General features: G+C 35.7%; 1 protein-coding gene across 1 annotated transcript; it reads left to right on the top strand.

Moving 5' to 3' along the window:
- The first annotated feature begins 19,759 nt into the window (after nt 1-19,759).
- Nucleotides 19,760-21,726, top strand: LOC132641770 (F-box protein CPR1-like). The gene is made up of 2 exons (XM_060358859.1): nt 19,760-20,014; nt 20,334-21,726. The coding sequence occupies exons 1-2, from the start codon at nt 19,775-19,777 to the stop codon at nt 21,486-21,488; spliced, it is 1,395 nt and encodes a 464-aa protein (XP_060214842.1). The 5' UTR covers nt 19,760-19,774; the 3' UTR covers nt 21,489-21,726.
- The last annotated feature ends 358 nt before the right edge of the window (nt 21,727-22,084 follow it).

Raw genomic sequence — 22,084 nt, forward strand, 5'->3', positions numbered from 1 at the left:
CAACATACCGGTTGAGTTGAGTAAAGTTGCTGAGGACTATGATGCCTTCAACAACTATGCCTGGGGTTTTAAAAGCTTTAACTTGATTGTTGAATATTTGATGAAGGATTTGAAGCCAACGGGGAAGACGAAAAAATCTATATGGCTTCCCTTGGGCTTTCATGGTAAATTTTCTTCAATGTTTTTTTTTTTTTTTTTGTATTTCAATCACTATTTTGATTTTTGATAGTATCTTTTTTTTTTAGGCCTTGGGCATTTGAAGCCATTCCTCACCTCAGACATCAAGTCAAGGAATACTTCGAAGAAGTTACCTATCCAAGAATTCTTAGATGGCTCACTGCTAGGAACAACACAAAATTGAGTGTTGACCTTTTTAACCCCCCTAAGGAAGCTGTAAGCATTAAACACAACAGATGACTAGTTGTTGCAATAGCTTTTGTAATCTGCTGCAATAAAACATGCATCTATTGCAATAAGTTATGCATCTGTTAGACAATGTCCAACAGATGATTAACCTGTTGCAACAAGTTACCCAACAAATGAATCTATTATAACATGTAACTAGTTTTTTACAACAGATGAGTAACCTGTTGCAACAAGTTATCCATCTGTTGGAAAATGTCCAACAGATGATAGCCTACTGCAACAAGTTACCAATCTGTTGGACAGTTTCCAATAAGTTCCACAGCTATTGCAACAGATCACTTTATTTGCTAATTTGATAACTTTTGTATCTGTTACAGTAAATCTTTACAACAAGTACAATAATCTGTTGCAACAAGTTATTAATCTGTTGGACAATATCCAACAGATGAGTAACCTGCTGCAACAAGTTACCCATCTGTTGGAAAATGTTTAACAGATGAGATATCTGTTGCAACAAGTTACCTATCTGTTGGACAATATCTAACAAATGTGTAACCTTTTGCAACAACTTGATAACTTGTTTTAAATAGGTTTTGGTTTTTATGATTTAGCGTCATTTTGATATATCTACTTTCTTGTTGTAGGTTGTGAACCCATAGCTTGTCCCAACAATAAGAGAGTTGGAGATGCCATGCCTTGTCACCTTTGTGCCCATAGAATCTGTGCCTGACAGATTGATTAATGGGTTTAAAGGGGAATTGGATGGAGTGACAGCCATCACTAGGGTTGATGATGTTGTTGCTGGTGGTGGTGATGTCGTTGTTGGTGCTGGTGGTGATGTTGCTGTTGGTGGTGTTTCTCAGCCTGTTGATGTTGTTAGTGGTGGTGGTGGTGTTGGTGATGATCTCCTAGCAAGTATTGCTGGGGAAAAATTAAGAGATGATGATGCTAATATTGGTGGATTTATTCCCGTTGCTGGATTTAGTTGTTTTTTCGGATTTGATGGTAATCTTAGTGGTGGTGGATTGAATGGTAGAAGATTTGCTGATGTTGGTGCTGGTACCTCTAAGGTGCCATCATGTGCTTGTGAGTGCACCACTTGCAAGGATAAAATGGATAATTTGATTAGAAAGGTGGAGGAATTGGTGCAGGCCCAAGAAGCCACAAACACTTCTATCGAGAGGTTAATATACAAAAGGGGTATTAATCTATCAAAGAATCTTTCCTCACTTTATACTTCTGTTCATGTTCGGAGGAGGGGCAAAACAATTGCCAAGGCACTTGCATTAGTTAGCTCAAGAAAAACTGTTGCTACTCCCAGTAAGTCAATTGAGACTCCTCTTCTTGATGTTGGGCCAAAAGTGCTAAAGAAGGTGGACATTTTAAAGCCTGTGCATGCCCGAAGAAAGAAAAAGGTTGAGACTGCAATCAAACAAAAAGAGTGGGAAAACCATGTACTCAATGCATGAATTTGGAGCAGCAGACTTCAAGCCTTTGACAAGTATGGAAATTTGGTGGGAGGATTGGGTAAGTTTCAACACTTGTATATATCTATCTAATTCAGTATGTTATTGAAATAAGTAGATAATCTGTTGCAACAAGCTAACTAACTGTTGCAACAGGTCCTTTATTTTGATGAATCTGTTACAACAAGTTAACTAGCTGTTGCAACAAGTAGATAATCTATTGTAACATGTCCTTTATTTTGTTGAATCCGTTGCAGCAAGTTAATTAGCTATTGCAACAAGTAGATAATCTATTGCAGCAAGTTAACTAGCTATTACAACAAGTAAATAATTGCTTTACTACATTTACTTTAGTATGTAGATGAAGTCCTGCTTCTAATGCGTATGAGGAAAATCAATTTCCCGGAGTACTATGATTCCACTGACATAATCCTGGACCTCAATTTTTACAAAAACATTCTCAAGAGGTACACAAAATTGACAGATGAGAGTATAGTTCCGAATGCCGTGCCTATGGAGGTTAGACTCGTTGAATTTAAGTGGGATGATGAAGTGGTTGATTATTGTAGAGGTGTTGACCCTATCCTAGTGGTTGCTCGTGGGTTGGTGCAAAGAGGATTCTTACAGTGATGAATATTGATGTCACACATTTTGTCACTCTCGAGTTCAAGATTGAGAAAGGAGTGGTAAATGTGTATGACTGCAACGTTCTTATCTACCAAGATGATGCTTTCTTTTGTTTCATGCAGCCAACAATGGAATTGTGTCCCAAGTTACTGAAACAGAGTGGTATGTTGCACACTACCCTGCAAAGTTACTCAACGAACCGTGGGAATTCAATAGGCTAAAAAATCTCCCCCGCAATGTCACTAGTAGGGCATATGGTTCGTGGTCAATTGCTTTTATCGAGGCTTTGCTTACCGGCACAACTGTGACAAAACCCGAAAGTCTAATCAGTGACAACTTTGTGGGGAGGATGCAATGGAGATGGGCATTAGGTGTCATTGAAAAGGAATTAGAGCCCTAAGATGGGCTGATAAACGATTTATTAATTTTGCGTTTTTTGGAGCCCAAATGTGGCTTGTTGAACAATTTAACTATATATTAGGTGTTTTTTGATGACGTTATGTAATTTAAGTATATATTAGGTGTTCAGTACCTTTCTAAGACATTTTGTTAAGTATGTATTAGGTGTTCAGGATTTAAGTTGTGTTCAGTACATTATGTTTAGTAGTTTCAGTAGTTTCAAACAAGTCACAAAATCTAACAATTGTTAAAGAAGTTGCAACAAGTTGATAATATGTTGTAACAAGTTTCACTACTAAAAAAATAGGTTTTACCGACCTCAAAAAATGGCTATTTCCGACCTCATGAGGTCGGTTTTGGCCAAAAACCGACCTCAAAATCAGGTCGGAAAACAGTGGGTCGGAATTATTACCGACCTCATGAGGTCGCAAAAAACCGACCTCATGAGGTCGGTAAAGTTTTTTTTAGCCTGGTATTAATTAAATAAAATACCTATCTCATTAGGTCGGTAATTATATTAATAATATAATGATATGAGTTTACCGACCTCCTGAGGTCGGTAATTTGCAATTTCTGGGAATATTATGCATAAAACCGACCTCATGAGGTCGATAATTTACAATTTCTGGAAATATTTTGCAGAAAACCGACCTCATGAGGTCGGTAATTTGCCATATGTTGGATAATTTTGCAGAAAACCGACCTCATGAGGTCGGTAATTTGTAATTTCTGTAAAAAAATTCCAGAAAACCGACCTCATGAGGTCGGTATTCTGCAAAAAAAATTGTAGCACCTAGCTATTACTCCAGCTGCCTCCCTGTCAAGATGAAAATAATTTTACTTTCAACTAAAACGAGCCCAAATAGCTGCCAACAATACACCAAACTACTATAAATACATAAAACAATAAGCTACTATTACAACACACTAGATGGCCCGTGCCCGTGCTTTGCACGGGCGTATGGCCGACATCATTGTTTGTATTATTTGTGCAATCATTACAGGAATACTAAAATGATCATAACGCCAAGAAAATAATTCTACGTGTTTCAGGTTTTAACACTTCATAATATTTACACGCACTAAGCAGCAAAAGTATACAATATTGTGAAATCGTACATTCTTCATTTTCAATGAGGAAATCTGTTTACATAATGGAAAAAAGAAGCACCATGCCTTTTGAAATTTGACCACTCCATAAAGCTTTGTTGTCATAACTCATAAGCCTTTTTCCCCAAGTTGTCAAAGATATTAGAACCTGCCATTAGAAACCATAGGGATGAGTACTTGTCTACCAAAATAAAAGAAAGAATTTGGTAAGCGTAAGAAATGAGGTGGATACAATGTGAAGCAGGATGCAAGTAAAATGTTTGTGTCCTGTTAAGGTAAAGAGAAATACTACAATGCGACTATAAAATAAATAGCTCTTGGAACTATAAGTTGGTAGAAGGAACCCATGGGTGCAAGTTGGCATAACTTTTGAGTCTTCTCTGTTACCCATGCATCAAGCAGCAATCAATGAAACAACAAGCTATATTGAGTGAGGAATGACAATTTGTTGCTTGAAATCCCTTCTAAGGCTAGCTAGCACTTTAGTAAAAAACTAAGTAAGAAAACAACTTCACATCATTTGTGAGATTTTGCTTTGCAAGTATATTCAGATGATGACAAAGGACTATAAAGGAAAAAATCAACTTTTATTCTATTGTATTCTGCTCAACATAGTAGGCAAAAATCATGAGATGATAATACTTGTTTATCAATGACAAGATAGTTGGTACATACCTAAATTTCTTTCATAAGAATTTTGCTACTTCCTCTTGTTTATTGAATTCTAAATCTGATGCCTTCAAACACCCCACATAAATAATCTCTAAATCTAGTCTTTTAGCTGCAAAATTAGTGTATGTAAAGCATATTTGTCCCATTCAAAAGACCACTTTTTTCCTCCTTATCCCTAAGCTTTCAGTTGATACTAATTTGCTACAATGATCATCCTACTTTCATTATAATAATTAGAGTAATCCGATCAACACCACAACCATCATCAATAATTCATCATACACCACAGATGTGGTATCTTGAAAGTGTGATTTTTCATAAGATTGGAAGGAGAAACATCCAGCATAAACATTAGATATTTAACATCGCAACAAAGGATAGTTTTTTCTTACATGGGAAGCAAAATGGTATTAACAAAAAGAGCAGAGAAAGCAACTCAACTTACATTGCAATAAACCTAGCTCAAGTCAAATTTCAAAAACCTCATCAGATAGAGGATGGTATTAAACTGTACACCTTTTCACCATTCCAAATGATATTAAAGGTAGTTGTTGGTTTTAAATATTTCAAAATGTACAGTGGAAGGGCTCTTATAAACATAATAATTAATTTGTTTGAACAGATCAACCAACTCATACATAGTAGTTTCAACATCAAAATGACACTAAAATCTTGAGTGTGCATGCATCGGAATTTCTGCTGTGAGAGAATAGTAGGTAAAATAAGTAGCATGTGAGGACACAAAAGTATAATCCTTTGACGCGAAAAATGAAAATAAACACTCTTTTTCTCAAGGAAAATCTCCATTTTGATAAAGAAATGTCAATGTCAACACAGTACTTACAAATCTGAATTATACCTTCTCATTGCTTTAATCTTTTGCTTTTCATTCTATTCCATCGGCAGTAACATCCTGGAACCTATCATTTAGACCACATGTATTACCATGTTTTAAAAAATGTGATTTCTCTAATAGATTAAATTTTAAATTAGATGATCGATTCACAGTTAAACATTACGTACTTACCTAAGACGATAGTGGCATTTAATGGAGTACCAGTTGTAGGATGTACTTTGGCAAACCAAGAAGCTAAGGCACAAGTCTAGTGTTACATCCCGTATTTTTGAACGTCGGATTAATTGTAAGTTGAGGTGGGGCCCACACGTCAAGATTTTTTTTGGGACATGTGACAAATTATATGAATCACATATGTGAAGTTAAACACAGCTCATGAAGTACCCTTGGTCCAAATCAAAGTGGAAGCCCTCCAAACGAATATTTTTAAGAAAACGTTTTCGGATGACCTGACTTGGAGGGGAACAAACGGTATTATAAGTTTGGAATTTGAAAAAATACCAAGAAATAGAAGTTGTAGATAATTGAATTAGCTTTCCATCCATAGGTCGTGGGTTCCAAGGTGACGTCGGTACAAGGAGATATGGACGTTTTAAGGTCTAAAGGTCAGTGGGCTAGGCCCAACTCGGGACCAACCGAGTTGGCCCAAAAAAATGAAAAGAAAAATTTAGGCCCAAAGTGAGGGGGTGGCCGGCCATACCTGGTCCAAGCCCACCAAATTGATTAATTTTCCATGTGATTGAATTAGTATATAGTGGTCTTTATCTTATAGAATGTTCAAGAAAAATAAGACAAGGAAACAAACACAAAGAAGAGCAAGAACAAGAGCAAAAAAAAGGACCATTTCGGGTTGGCCATAAAAAATATCACCCTCAAAAATCTTGACTCTAAAATTATTTTCTTGTTGAATTCCTACTAATTCAAGGGTCCTCTACAACTTGGTGTAATTATTTTGGAAGAAAGGGCACTTGTTTCATCAATTTAACACCTTAGCCAAGTGAAGAAGTTTGGATAAAAAGGTAAGAATTAATTCCTTTTTATCATATTATGAAGGGTTGTTTATGTTGTAGTATGTAGAAATGAGTAGAATTTATGGAAATATGGAAGTTTGCAAAGTGGGTGTGTATATATGTAAGTGGCCATATATGTATATTGTTGTATAGGTAATATGGGTTGAATTTTATGTTGTATTCTAGTTGTGGTTATGGTGAAATTCATATTGGAAATGGAAGTTGAATGACTTTGGTTGAAGTTGAAAATATGAAATATAGCCATGTGGTGTATGGAAGTAGAATGGAAATGGATTAATTTTGTTTAATGTGTTAGTTGTGTTGTGGTGAACCTTATGATGTAAATGAAGGTTAAAGAGCTTAAGTTGGCATTGAATTGGAATGTAGAAGATTATGTCACTTTAGAATGATTTTGTGATATTATGGAAATGAAGTTGTTAAGATGTGAATTATGATCATGGTTGATGAAATTGGAAGATGGAAATATATTATGAATATGTATGTTGAAGATTAGAAGTTTTGGATGGATTATGGTTTGGTGGAAAATTTGTATATTTTGTATATTTTGTGAATATTTTGTAAAATGCTATGAAATATTTCCAAATTGTATTATAATGATCTTGATTAGTAAATGAATATGAGAAGGTTGGTATTGATTTAAAAATGTGAAGTTGGAATGAAAACTATTACACTATGTTGGAAAGGAGACTAGTTATGCTATATTGTGTTTTGTGATGATTGTTGGTGTTGTTGGTGTTGTTGTTGAATTATTTTGACCGAGTTAAATTCTCGGGGGTGCTATATGTATAGGGGAAATGCTGCCCAAATTTTTGTAGAAAAGTATAAGTTAAGATTCAAGTTCTAAAGGCTTGAAATTGATAATTGGTAAAAGTGACCAATTGCAGATTTTTGACGAAACGGGAATTGAATTTGGACTAGCGTAAAGGGCGAAAAAGGTATGTAAAGCTATCCTGATTCTTCTTTTGGCATGTCCTAGGTGTACTAGGATCGGATTTGAGCCTCGAAAAGTACTCTGTTCATCGGAATCCGCATTTGAAAATATCCCTTTATCATTCAGTGGAATTGAATCCTTTAAGGATATTTTGGTTGAAAGAATCATGTAAACTTTTACAAATTGTCTAGAAAGTTATGAAATGTCCCTAGGACCTCTATAGGTGATTCCATAGGCATAATATACGTAATTCGAGCCCTTCGCTTCGGTTGTCCCGAGGTGGACCACTATTTCCGATTTTACCCTTTTGTATCTATGATTTGTCTTCGAGCGGTTCTAAAGGAAATATTTTAACTACTTTTCTAACTACTAAATAAAAATTGTTTTAAATGCTCCCTTAAGTCTTATAAACTATTTTGGAACATGGAAACGATCGTAGAAAGGTTATTTCTCCGTAATCCATTATGACATCCGAAATACACTCACTATGATTCTGTCCGATTTCATTATTTCGATTTGTCATCCGATAGGTCTTATTGAGTCTCTGGAAATATATGCCATTCGTTTGAATTATTTTGATAAGCCCCATAATGTATTTTGAAACATGAAAATGATTACAAAAAGCTTATTTTGACATATGCTATTGGGATATCCGAAATGCATACACTATGATTACTGCTCCGCTTCTGTCATATGGTTTGTCATCTGAATTATGCTACTGAGTCTCCATAAATGTGCTATATTTTATTTTGCATTAGTTTCTCACTACTCCATTCGTGGATGCCTCAACGTTTCCCACACTGAGCCCGGGCCAGGATATGTTCTCAAGAGTCTTCCACTGCATTGTTCGCCGTGCCTCGATGTGAGGGGGCAGGTATACATGTACATGGGTTGTGGAGTATGTTGTGCCATGTACACTATTATGATATGATATGATATGATCTGATATGGCCATCTGATATGATATGTTATGTTACGGGATTATTCCTCTTCTCTGATTCCTTATGAGTTGTGGCACCAGTGTCGGGGGGGGGGGGGGGGGGGGTGACCACGTTCTGTCTGCCGAGTCCCCTGGCAGGGGCCGGATACGATATGGCATATGTTTCTGTACACACTCTTCATGTTTTGAAAATATGCATTTGATACTCTGGACATCTCACTCACATTTCTGTACATTCTGTTCCGGTTATGACTTTGTTCCGTAATAGGACCAGGTATGACATACGTTTCCTGTAAGTACTATTTATGCTTTATGATCAACATTTTGCTAATCTGGATATTCCGTTCATTTTCTGTATCTCCTGTTCCGATTATGACTTTGTTTACTACGTTCCATGCTTTACATACTCAGTACATATTTCGTACTGACCCCCTTTCTTCGGGGGCTGCGTTTTCATGCCGCGCAGGTACAGACTACAGATTTGCTGACCCACCTGCTTAGGACACCTATTCTGCTATTCTGGAGTGCTCTTTTGTCCAGAGCCTATACTCTGGTACAGTCTGCTGCTGTTGTATATATGTACGCTATTCAGGGGTACGACGGGGCCCTATCCCGTCTTATAATTCTGTTATGTTCTGTAGAGGTCTGTAGGCATACATGTGGGTTCTGTATATGTTTTGGGTTGCCATGATTTGTGATAGCCTTATCGGCTTCCATGTGCTATATATGTTCCTTTGTGACACTAGTAACGTCGACTGACTTTTATATTTATATAATCTGCTAGTCTGCTGGTTTGGGTTATTGGGTACGTTTGGGTGTCCAGCACGGACACTAGTCACGGCCTACGGGGTTGGGTCGTGACATCTAGCCCTCCCAATGACCCAAAGGTACCTTTCTTGTCCAAGCATGGCTACTAATAGAGATGCCACAATACCCAAGCTTGCACCATCCCCTACTACATTGCTTGCCCACTTCCACCCCATCTGCTGGAAAATTGCTGAAAATGATGCTCCTTCTGGGATCTACAATCATTTATAAATGAGTTATATTCTAGTACACTAATAGCGTACGTAGAAGAATTGTGTACAATAATCAGTTTACCTAAGAGATTACTACAAGTAATTGACCATATATAATAAGTGGAGCTAGTTATCTGAAAATAAGACAGACACTCTGCCACATATATCAAGTATAATTTCACTAATACTACTGTAAAATTTCTTTACACTGCCGGTGTATATAGTTACACGAAGATGAGCAATGACCATATATAAATGATGGGAAGTTGAATGACATACCATATTATAAGGTAGCAAAAGGCACAAAGCTAAAGCCATGAGGCAATAGAGGGCAGAGACAATGAGGACTGAGCCAACAATTCCAACAGGTAGAGTCTTGGAAGGGTTTCTTATTTCTTCAGCCATGGTGGACACTGCATCATATCCAATATAACTGAAGTAAACTATGGCTGCTCCATCAAGAATCCCGTTTACACCATAAGGAGCTATCCTTCCTGGCTTTACTAAGTTTTCAACTTTTTCATTGCAAAAGCCAGCAATTATTATAAATCTAAAGAAAACCACATGGAAGGCTGTCAATATCAGGTTCAACATTGAGCTTTCCTTATTGCTGCAGAATCCCAAAAAATATACACCACTCATATCACTATCAAACACCACTAAAAGTTAAATTATTAGTATATACAATATATCAAACCTCTCTATAACAACCATTCTCTGTAACGTCATTTTATTATAACAGCCAAATCTTTTAATGTCATGTTATAACAGCATTTGGCTATAGCAGCCAAAAACTATCTGATGCCGTTATAAAGAGGTTTAACTGTAGCACAAAATAAACATACCTATGTGCAAATAGTAAGGACAACCATAAAACTAAAGTAAAAAACCAGAAATTCAAGTTTTGGTCTACTTACTTAGGTGAAATGTGAAAAAATCTTGGACACTACATATTACATAAGCCAAAAAGGCCATCATGTTAAGATGTCAATCATCACATTAATAAGCAGAACAATTAACTTAAAAGGCCAGTAAATCAAACAACCCTTTATTTTAGTTAAACTTGTCCATCCACAATATAGACATCATCATAACTTCAAAATTCACCAACCATAAAACTAAAGTAAAAAAGCAGAATTCAAGTTTTGGCCTACTTACTTAAGTGAAATGTGAAAAAACCTTGGAGACAACATAAGCAAAAAAAGGCCAGTAAATCAAACAACCCTTTGTTTATTATCAACTTACCCTTCCACATTGCTCATATAAGCATCAGAAAGTTAAAAATCCACCAACCATAAAACTAAAATAAAAAAGAAAAATTCAAGTTTTAGTCTACTTACTTATTTCCTTTGATTTTAAACCAAGTTTCAGCACAATGCTTATGTGCAGCAGCCAAATCTTCTTTACAAGAACATCCCAATTCAATAGCAACACCAGACTTAACTCCAATATCCACCAAACTCAAGTGACAAATTCTACAATCTCTTTCAACAATTTCCCCTAAATGCACCTTATTACTTTCATCATCACCATTTTCTATATCAACTGAACCATCAGACTTACTGCCACATGTATAGCTATAATCATCTTTATTTTTAGAACCAAACTGAGAATAACAAGAACCCACCTCAGACCTGTTGGAAATTGGAAAATCTATTCAGCAAAGACCTGTTTAATTTAATGTTCAAAACCAAAATCAGCAGTTGCCCTAATTAGCAATTAAAGCTTCAGTTGAGATAGATTTCTATTTCAAAAGTTAACCTTTATTTCTTCAATTCTTGGTCAATAAACAATTCATAGAGTTCCACATATTTCAGATGCCATTTTCCAAAATATGACGAGGTCATTCTTGTTGGCTACTGTTTTTCTCTCTATTTTTGCGATATCAATCAAAGTATTTAAAGAAAAGCGAATGATACTTTTACAATCAGGAATATTATATGCAACAAATTTCTGTCCAAAATAGTCAAATAACATGTAGAAAAATGTAAGAAAAAAGTCATCCCATGCTAAAGAAATAGTTACAAGACCCAATCTCTACAAGATTCAATCTCCAACTGTAGAAACCAAAACAAGCTTGATAATTACACCTCTGTTTGAACAAGTTTGAAAATTTACTCAAATTAATAATAGACAAACAAGAAAAAGTAATATTGTCAATTCCACAACTAGTAATACTGAGGAATTCCATATAACTCTAATTCTAAGTATAGGAATTCACTTTGTAAATCAGAAACAATATATATATTACGCAAACTCTTTTTTCAATGTCATTTCTTACCCAAGAAAAGAAAGAAAGCATACCTCCTATGGTTCGCCGTCGACGGCGAGGGAAACGACGGGACTGGGTAGGGGCGTCGGCGACGACGGTGACTGGCAGGAATGCTGGCGACGTCGACGGCGTTATTAGGTTAGGGTTAGAGAGAGAGAGGGGAAGATAAAAGGTCAGAGGAAAGAGAGAGAAATGTTTATGTGGATAATCTGGACGTTTTAATTTTATGCTAATTATACCGACCTCATGAGGTCGGTATATTTAATAATTTTATTTTTAATTTAAAAAAATACCGACCTCGTGAGGTCGGTATTCTTTTAAATTAAAAATAAAATTATAATATTTAGTATCAAATTAATTTCCGATCTAGTGAGGTCGGTAAATTATTTTTTAAAATTTTGGTATAATATTACCGACCTCATGAGGTCGGTTTATTTTTAAAAAAATTGAAAAATAAATATTATGAATTTACCGACCTCATGAGGTCGGTTTTTTTCCCACCTCAAATGAGGTCGATTTTTTGAGGTCGGGAAATCCTATTTTTTTAGTAGTGTTTACAATCTGCTGCAACCGATGCGTCAGTTGTTGCAACAAGTAGATAATCTGTTGCAACAGATGCATCAGTTGTTGCAACATATACATCAGTTGTTGCAACATATGGGTCAGTTGTTGTGACAAATCTAACAGCTGTTGAAGAAGTTTCAACAATTTGGTAATCAAATGCAGATACGTTAGTTATTGCGACAAATCTAACAGCTATGGAAGAAGTTGCAACAAGTTGATAATCTGTTGCAACAAGTGTTTGATCTGTTACAATAGATGAGTCAGTTGTTGCAACAAATCTAGCAGCTGTTGAAGAAGTTACAACAACTGACACATTCGTTGCAACAAGTTTATAATCTGTTGCAACAACTGTTAGATTGCCCTATAATCATTAATTATAATATTCTTCCTTGTAGGGATACAAAAGATAAAGTAAAAATAGTGCAAAAATAAATTAGCAGAAATGTCCTCAGGTGGTGAATGACGAAGCCCGATCCCTATCAGTCTTGGCTTTCTTTGCTTTTCGAAGGGTGGTCTGGATGTGAAGATGGGCTGATGTAAAAGTCGCCTCCACAAGGAACCCTTTCTGTATGAAGGTCAGTGAAGCAACATCATCAAGAATCTTCTTCATTCGGTCGTCTAACTCAACCAAACAATCATTGGTAAACTCTAACTCGTGTCTTAGACTCTCTATGATGGCTTTATCATGCTCAATTTTTTCCAAATATTTGGCATCTTTGTCGTCAGCTCTTCTCTAAATCAGATGGGCTCGGATCTGGCTTGCGAACCCTTATCCTGAACACAGCTATAGAGATGGAAATCTTGAATTTGCGAATGTGGCCTCTTGCAAACATAGCCTTCCTTGCTCGTTGGCCACTTTAATGCTTTTTCATCTCCACAAGACTAGCCAAACAAGGCCCTTGCCTCATTAATGGCATTTATGTAATAATAGGGTCTTCTATTATTTAGTTAGTATAAATAGCTAGTCTTTTATTTCATTAGGGGCTTTTGGATGAATTATGAAAATATTTTGAGTGTTTTGTGCTGTCTCTAGAGAGAGAAACAATTGAGAGTCTTATGGATTTAAGCTCTTATTGATTTGAGATTTGTTGAGAGGTTGGTTGCAAGGGAATCTAATTCCCTTGAGGTCTTCCTAAGAGTTTGGTGCTTGTTAATGTTAATTAATTGAGGTCTTTAGGTTAAGTATACCTTTAGGTTGATTTTAATTCCATTTTCTTATGTCAATCTATCTATAACTAATACTAATATTATCAACTAATCAGAATGGTTGATTATTAGACCATGGTATTTGATTTTCCAAATACATCATTATTGTATACTCCTTTACTTTCCTTGTTATTTTATTGCTTCCGCATATCCGTTCTTGTATCAATTGATATCAGAGCTTAGCTTAGGTTTGTTCTATCAAATCTAGTCTTGGGTTTTGATTCAACAAAAAAAAAAATCGAAATTTTGTTGATTTTGTTGAACCCAGTGTTAAATTAGAGTTTCTTAGTGTTTTATAGAGTCTAAATCTTCAATTTCGAGTCAATTTGGAGTTAGGGTTTGTGTTGCACCATTGTTGAACTTCAAAGCTTCAAGAACAAGGTTGGTGGATTTGAAGAAGGAGAGAATTGAATGTTCAAGTTAATTGGGGTTTGTTCTCTAGTGGATAAAGACTCTAAATCCGAAATTTGGAGGTATTTGACGAAGGATTTAAGGATCTACCATTTTTGGTATTTGAAGCTTTAAAGGACTCAAGAACTTGAAAAGTGGGTCTTGTGATTCGGTTGAAATTGAAGGTTGAAACCTATTAGGTTTTGTTCTCTACATCAAAGAGAACTTAACTACGAAATTTGAGCTAATTTGGAGTTGGTTTGAGGGTAGTTGAATTTTTGAATTGTTCTTGTGTTCTTGAAGAACTTCAAATCTTTATAAGGAAGAAGACTCTCCAAAGGGTCATTTGATTCAAAAGTTGTCAAATAAAGTTGTGAAAAAATGTTTTTGGGCCCAACAAAAAAAAACCAGAAATACTTAGTCTAAATTTCTGATTTTTTTTTAAAAAGTGCCACGTCATCTACCACGTAAGCCACCACGTCAGCGATGACATCAGCGCCTCTGACGCGCGCGTGGGGTCCAAATTCAGAGAGTAGGAGTTTCCAACACTTGAAAAATTTTCTAAGTGTTGACAGATTTTGGTCCAATTTTGAGGGGGCATATCTTTGTGTGTATAAGGAGTTACGGAACCCATAATATATGTAAATTCAAGTTCATAGAGTCTACTTTCCGAATCAACAGGCCTTCATCAATCAGAGGTCTGAAGAAAGAGTTATGGGCGTTATAAAAACATGATGCAAGTAGTTCCGAATTTTCTAAGTGTTGGCCAAAAACTTCCCAAATTTGTCTAAGTGTTTGGCCAAGGTTTGCTCACTTCTTCTTCTCATTTCTTTGATTCTCTTAGCTAATTAACAACTAGTAATTGATTCTTACTTGTTTGTTAATTAGTTCTTGAGTCTTTTCTTTCAAGCCAATTCTTTTCGTTCTTTTCTCGTTTTACAACTTCATCATTAATTTCTTGATTCAAGTGCGTTTGTTTTAATTGAGTCATCCTCTTTCTTCGAGTCTAACAAGAATCCATTCCAATCTCGAGTATAAATTGTGCACCTTGCAAGCAACCGAATCCAATTGAGTGGTAAAAGGCAAGAGTCTGTGAGTTCATTTGAGTGGTGCTAGCCAAGCACAAAAGAGTGTAAACACGAGTGTGGTGAGTTTTCTATACTACTAACGTTGTTTTCTTGTTTTTAAGTGTTCTTAAGTAGGTACGATGATGACGGTGAAGGAAACTCAAGTTTCCCCCGGGGAACCTACACTTAGTGATGTGATGGCTATGGTAATCAAATTGAGACACCTAGTGGATAACCTAGATGAAACGATGGGAAAGATAGAGAGGAGTAAGGGAGTGCAAAGTGGCAACTCATGAGTGAAAAAAGGAGAGGATGTGTGGAGTGATGTGAGAGAGTTGCCACAATTTAAATCTAATTTTTCTACTTCTTTCCCTTGTTGTGAAGAAGCTTTTATAGGTACTCAAGGAAATGACTTGCTAAAGGAGTATTCACGTGAAGAACTCCCGTACTTGAAAGGAGGAAACGAGGACAAAACCATCTCTACGATTGGTCAAGTGAGCTTGCCATGGATAGCTCAAGGTGAAGAAAATTCTTCGTGGGAACTTAAAGGTCCAATAACTAAATTCAATACTTCCAACTCTTTGAATGGAAAAGTTTGTGATGAGTGTATGAGTAGTAGTTTGTCATTGTGTGAGCTTAATGATTCTTTGCCATATATTGATAATGTCATTGTTGCAAGTGCCCCTACACTAGTTGATCCTATTGATGACCGAATTGATTCTTCTTGGAAGGTTGATTTGTGTCCACCTAGTGTTGGCACTTGTGATTTGAATGATAGTGCATTATCAATTGCTAAGCGTGCTCATACACTAGTTGATCCTTTTGATGACCAAGTTGACTCTTCTTGTAAGATCAATTTGTGTCCACCTAGTGTTGACACATGTGACTTGAATGGTAGTACATTGCCATGTGTTAATCATGTTAGAAAATCTTGTGAGCTTGACATACTACCAACTAGTGTTGATCAACTTGTTTGTAATATTAATTCACTACTTGAGGATCTTTGTGATGTGCTTAATGTGCCTCTAGTGAATGTTGATTTTGATATAGTTGGTTATTTGAAAGAGTGTGACACCTCATCTTTATTTGTTTAATGTCAAAATGAGTCCCTTGATCTTGTCTTAGTGTCATGTGATAAGACTCAAAATTGTGATGGTGGTGTATGTCATGTAAATAGTCACGTGAATGAAAGTATGTTGAAAGATGACGTTTGTCTTTGTGAGAATGAAATTGCATGCTTTGACTCCTCATTGCTCATGGATTACTCTCTCTTAAAAAATAATGACTTATTTGATGCTAACATGACTATTGCAAGTGAAGTAACTAGTGGAATGTTTTGTAATGTTGAAAGTGTAGCCACTTTTGGGGACTACATGGCGTTTGAAAATTCACTATGGCATGATGACGCTCTTCCCTATGATGGAGATCTTCCTTTGGTAAATGATGATACATTTATGGGGAAGGGGTGTTTTGAAAAGGAAGGTGATTCTGGTTTACAAATTGCTACTTCTTCCTTGTGTGTTCAAACTCCTAGTAGCGAGCTAGATTTTGTTCTTGAACTTAATAGTGAGGCTACATTTGAGGACACCATAGATGAAGTCATTTTAAGTGACACCTTTCTTTACTACTTATTTGCATATGATGGCATTCATGTTATTGTTGAGAGTTCATTTGATGTTGGGCGGGGCCTTATTGGGGTGCTTAGTTGTTGCCTTGCCCGTGATATGTGGGTATCTTTTCCTTTTGACCCCGGTGAAATCTTCACTTTGTGTGAATGCTATCATTTTGCAATTGAGGATCATTTGTGTTTTATGCCAACTTGATTTCTTGAAATCATTGGTTCTCTCAGAATATCCTCATTTCTTAATCTTTGGGATAGCCAAATTCTTAGTGCTCTACTTAAGAGCCTATTTTTCTCGAAAATGGTTGATACTTGGCTATATAAAAAATTTGTGCTTACTTGGCATGGTGGTAGGTTGGTCCACCTTAACACTAGCCCTCATCCTTTGAGGACTTGGTTTTTGTTTGTCTCCTTTATGGTTTTGCAGGGTATAGATTCGAGGATGAATCCTTTTCAAGAAGAGGAGAATGATGCAAGCCGATTTTCCTTAAGGGCATTTCGAGGACCGTCCCGTGGAGTCAAAGTTTGGATGATAGCATGGAGAGGACGGATGGGATGGAAGAGCATTAAAGTGGCCAACGAGCAAGGAAGGCTATGTTTGCAAGAGGCCACATTCGCAAATTCAAGATTTCTATCTCCACAAGGCTAGCCAAACAAGGCCCTTGCCTCATTAATGACATTTATGTAATAAAGTAGTGTCTTCTTTATTTCATTAGTATAAATAGCTAGTCTATCATTTCATTAAGGACTTTTTGATGAATTATGAAAATATTTTGAGTGTTTTGTGTTGTCTCTAGAGAGAGAAACAATTGAGAGTCTTATGGATTTAAGCTTTTGTTGATTTGAGATTTGTTGAGAGGTTGATTGCAAGGGAATCTAATTCCCTTGAGGTCTTTCTAAGAGGTTGGTGCTATCTAGAGTGTAATTAGGAGGTATTGGTTATTAAAGAACCTTGGTTGCCTAATTGTGCCTATTTTTATGTCAATCTCTCTATCTTTTCTTTTCCTTTTGTTTATCTTCTTAATTTCTCGTTTTCGCGTTTCCGATCCGTATAACAACAGGAGAGGACTCATGAACCAAATGATGTTATATTGCGTGGTCGGAAATATAGAATCTCTTATAACTATTGGAAATGCATTCCTCAACTATCTATTCCAAATTCCATGAATATTATTTTTTATTATAAAGGATTCCAGACTTGCAAATTGGATTAAAGTTTCAAAGCAGATTTTAAATTTTGATTTGGTACATATATAGCTTCATCCAAATAGCTTTCATCACTGTGTGTACCAAAGATTCGAATTGCATGTTACAATTATTTATCTGAATTAACATTTCTTTTTTAATTAACATAGATTGCATGTTATAGAATAATTTTTGTATAATTTGTTGGGATCAAAATAATAGGGTGTCGTGCGGAAGCTTATAAATGCAAACCTTGAATGACAATAAATCAGACTATAAAGAAAATATAGTATTAAAAATAATAATATTATAATATGTTTTAGTCAAATGACCTACATATTGAAAATCTAACATAAAGCATAAAACTTACTGAGAGGATAATCTCCCCCTAAACAAGCATAAAACCTATTGAGAGAATAATCTCCCTCTAAACAAGACTCTTTAGTGACTACATTGTGATGCTATTGCAGGAAGGATTTTCTAAAATTTTTCCTCCAAAAAAGGGATTACTCAAATATGGAAGATTTAGAAAAAAGTAATTTCAATTATGGTAATCTCTTCATCTTTCCTTTGAGAAAAAAGTAAAATCCCAATATGGTAAAAACATCAGAGCAAACCATAACATAATTAACAGAATTTAAAAAATTAAATTAATAATTTTTTTGAATAATAGTTTATCACACTAACAGAAAAACACAAAGGTTATTTTGACTTGGGGAACAATTCACGACGTATAAGGGCTTTCAAGAAATCGAACACATGATCGATAATATGGAGAGTAGCAAAAATACTCGGCAAAGTATTTAAATTTGTGATTTATTCAATTTATAAAACTACTTTTTGTATGCATTATAAGTACTATACTAGTAACCTTATTCTTTAAATGGAGATTATATAACTCTCCATACAACCACAAGTCTTCGCCATATTTCTTGTAACTCTAATCAGAGCAAATAGAGAAAACGTAAGCTCTACAGATGGAAGAAAAGGCTAAACTTTTCAAATCAGTACTACAAATTATGACCTTTACTGTTCTTGCATGTAAAGGCTGCTCTTTTATTGGAACTTTGCTTGCTTCATCAAAAAAGAAGAACAAGAATATATTACTACATCCCAATCAAATTCACAAAGGTGAATAATTTCTTCTCTGTTTTTTCTCTTCCTTCTATTTACAATATGTCTATATTATTATAAAAGCACGCATATAGATGTTGCTTTCACCAAAATATCTTTCAAATATTGAACGACTTTTATAACGTTCAAAATATAATTCCATATTGAATAAAGTTTAATTAAAAACTTTACTAATATTAATTTGCGTGCACCGGAATTCTGATCATAATCAATTTCAGTCGGAATTTGAAAGTACAATTCTGAAAGGATAAGAACAAGAGTTGGATAAAGATTAAGAATCATTGAAGAAGACTACTTCTACTAAAAGTTAGTTTTATTATTTTAGTTTATAACCGTGTGCACTCTGCTCCTCCTTTATGTCAGTATTGATATATCAAGAATATATAAAGCGAAATTTATGAGAAAGAGTTTTCTTGTTTCTTCGCAGCAAATATATCTATTACTATAGAGTAATATCTACCTGTTAGTCTACCAATTAACCAAAAGGCCATTGAAGCTTACCCAGGAATTAAGCTCTTGTCAAAGGCAAGGTTGGATTTAGAGGGTTGGAGGGTAGACAAAAAGTTACATTGTATATATAAAGTAGTTTTTCTGTATTTATGTACATATATTAACTTTTGAATATCCTAAACAAAGGCAAAAGGTTAACTCAAGCAGTCCAGGGTGTTCAAAATTGTCTCTAGCATGCTAGGTTTGATTTCCAGGGATAACATTATATTTTATATTTAGCTTTTGTTGTTTTTTCCGAACTCTCCCACAAAGGACTTCAATTATTAATTTTTTCTTTAGTTAAAGTAAATTTCATTATAGATTATATATTTTGAAAGATTAGAATAGATGAGTTTATTACGTCTTTTTAGGTATTCTCCCTTTATAAATGGTAACGACATCTTTTAATTTAGAAACTAGTATGTCTATATGTGGCTAAAGCACAAATATTTAATTGCAGAGAATAGACTTGTGAATCCGTCAAAGAATATAATTGAAGAGAAGATAGTTATGATTCCGTCAAAGAATATAATTGAAGAGAAGACAGTTGTGATTCCGTCAAAGAATATAATTGAAGAGAAAATAGTTGTGATTCCGTCAAAGAATATAATTGAAGAGAAGACAGTTGTGAATCCATCAACAAGCACAAAGAAGATGGATGCCGATCGGGTGAGTTTTAATTTTAGGCTACAATTTGAGTTTAATTATGCCTTACAAGGTCTCCATTTCACTGAATTTTGACATCAAGCTTTATTACTCTATCAATATCCCTACTTTATTATATCCATATCTCTAAGATTGGTTTTTCTCTTGTTTAAATGGTTTCCTTTTTAGTTTGTTTGTGCTTTTGACTACTGCGGGCAATGCTCCCATTTTTCTTGGTGTCAAACTTCAGACCTTTGATGAGCCCTTACAATTCTTTTTCCCCTTTAACTACGTTATAAATAATTGTAGTGTACTACTAAAGCACTTGTCTTGTCCTATCTAGGCCATGAAAATCCACTTCCCAGATGTAATAATTGTGGACATCCTCAGCAGGTTACCTGTGCGGTCGCTTCTTCGATTCAAATGTGCTTCAAAATTTTGGAGGTCATTAATCTCTGAACCCTACTTTAAAACAAAGCATTGGAATCATGCCAAGAATAACCAAAATTTTCAAAGATTTCTTATTGGCCAAGTTTGCCCGACTTCTCATGATAAGTGGCTTGGTACGATGTCGTTCTATTGTTCTTCTGTATCATCGGTCCAACTGGTTGATGTACAAAAGCTTGGTTGCCCTTCAAATGATAAACCGTGCGGTTATTTCATAGTATGCTGCGGCGATGGCTTGTCTCTTCTTCGGTCTCCAAATGACTATCTGCTGTGGAACCCTTCCACAAATGAATCAGTAGTACTTCCGAATCCCGAATCTCCACGAACATTCGGTAGCGCTTACGGATTGGGATATGACACAACTAGTGATGACTATAAGATTCTTAGGATTGAAAGTAGTAAGGGTTATGGTTCCAACCCACCCTGTAAAATCTTTGCACTAAAGAGTGGTTCTTGGAGAAAAATTGATAACCACCCTCGTGGCTATAAAATTGATAACCATCCTCGTCGCCCTTACGATAGTGAATTTGTTGTGAACTCTTTGGCATTTGTTCATGGCGCATTTCATTGGATCATCAAGGATAATTTATCTAAGTATTTCATCGCTTCATTGAATATATCAAATGAGGCGTACGGAGAGATGCCGTTGCCAGAGGGAATTTGTAATATTTACAACAAGTTAAGATATGGCGTTTCAGTATTAGAAGGAATGCTTTGTGCTCATTGTAATTATCGTAATACGGAGGGGGGCACGTTTAAGTTATGGGTAATGAAAGACTACGGTGTCAAGGAATCTTGGACTGAATTATTTACTATTCAAGAGACCCAACTTTTGTCAGCCACACCGATATGTAGGTTTACAGATGGTGAAGTGTTACTCTACTACAACTGGGCTAGATATACTGAGTACAGGACATCCAAAGGACCATATCGATTGTTGCCTGCATCTGCTGCTTCTGCTTTACCATATCGATTCTTGGCTGGATCTGCTTTCATCAAACACCTATTCTGCTATACAGAAAGCTTGATCTCTCCAAAATTACTTGTTTAGTATTTGATTATGATTGGAGCACCTTTTTTTTTTTTTTTTTTTTGGGGGTGGTGGTTGGGGGTGGGGGGTGGGTGGGTGGGTTTGGAAGTCATGCTACATCTTATTCTTATAAGTTATTAGCTTGTTAGTTTTGTGTTTTAGAATGTAATTCCCAGTGTTGTTGGCTTTGCTTATTTCATGTTCCTAAAAGAGGCGACATAGCCATTTCTGTACTAATAAAGAAGTGGTTGAACTCTCACATCTTTTTTTACCTATTATTGTTTCTTTAGTTGTATGTACTAACACTACCAAAAACACGAGATTTAGCCACGCGCAAAACCGTGGCTAACACTACTTCGCCACAGCAGGTTAACCACAGTTGTTAGCGTGCCCATACCGGACGTCGCTCGCGCATTAGCCATGGTTTTGGCGTCCATGGTAATCTTATTTGGCCACTGTTTGATTTATCTTCAGCCACGGTCGAACCATGGGTAAATTTGGCTGTAGAAAAAAAAAAGAATTATATTTGGAATTTTTAATTATCCACGCGATAACCGTGGCTAATTTAAGGAATAATGTAACTAGTTTTACAAGTTCATCATGCTATTTAGCCACGG

Source organism: Lycium barbarum, chromosome 5 (assembly GCF_019175385.1).
Source record: "Lycium barbarum isolate Lr01 chromosome 5, ASM1917538v2, whole genome shotgun sequence".
NCBI lineage: Eukaryota > Viridiplantae > Streptophyta > Magnoliopsida > Solanales > Solanaceae > Lycium > Lycium barbarum.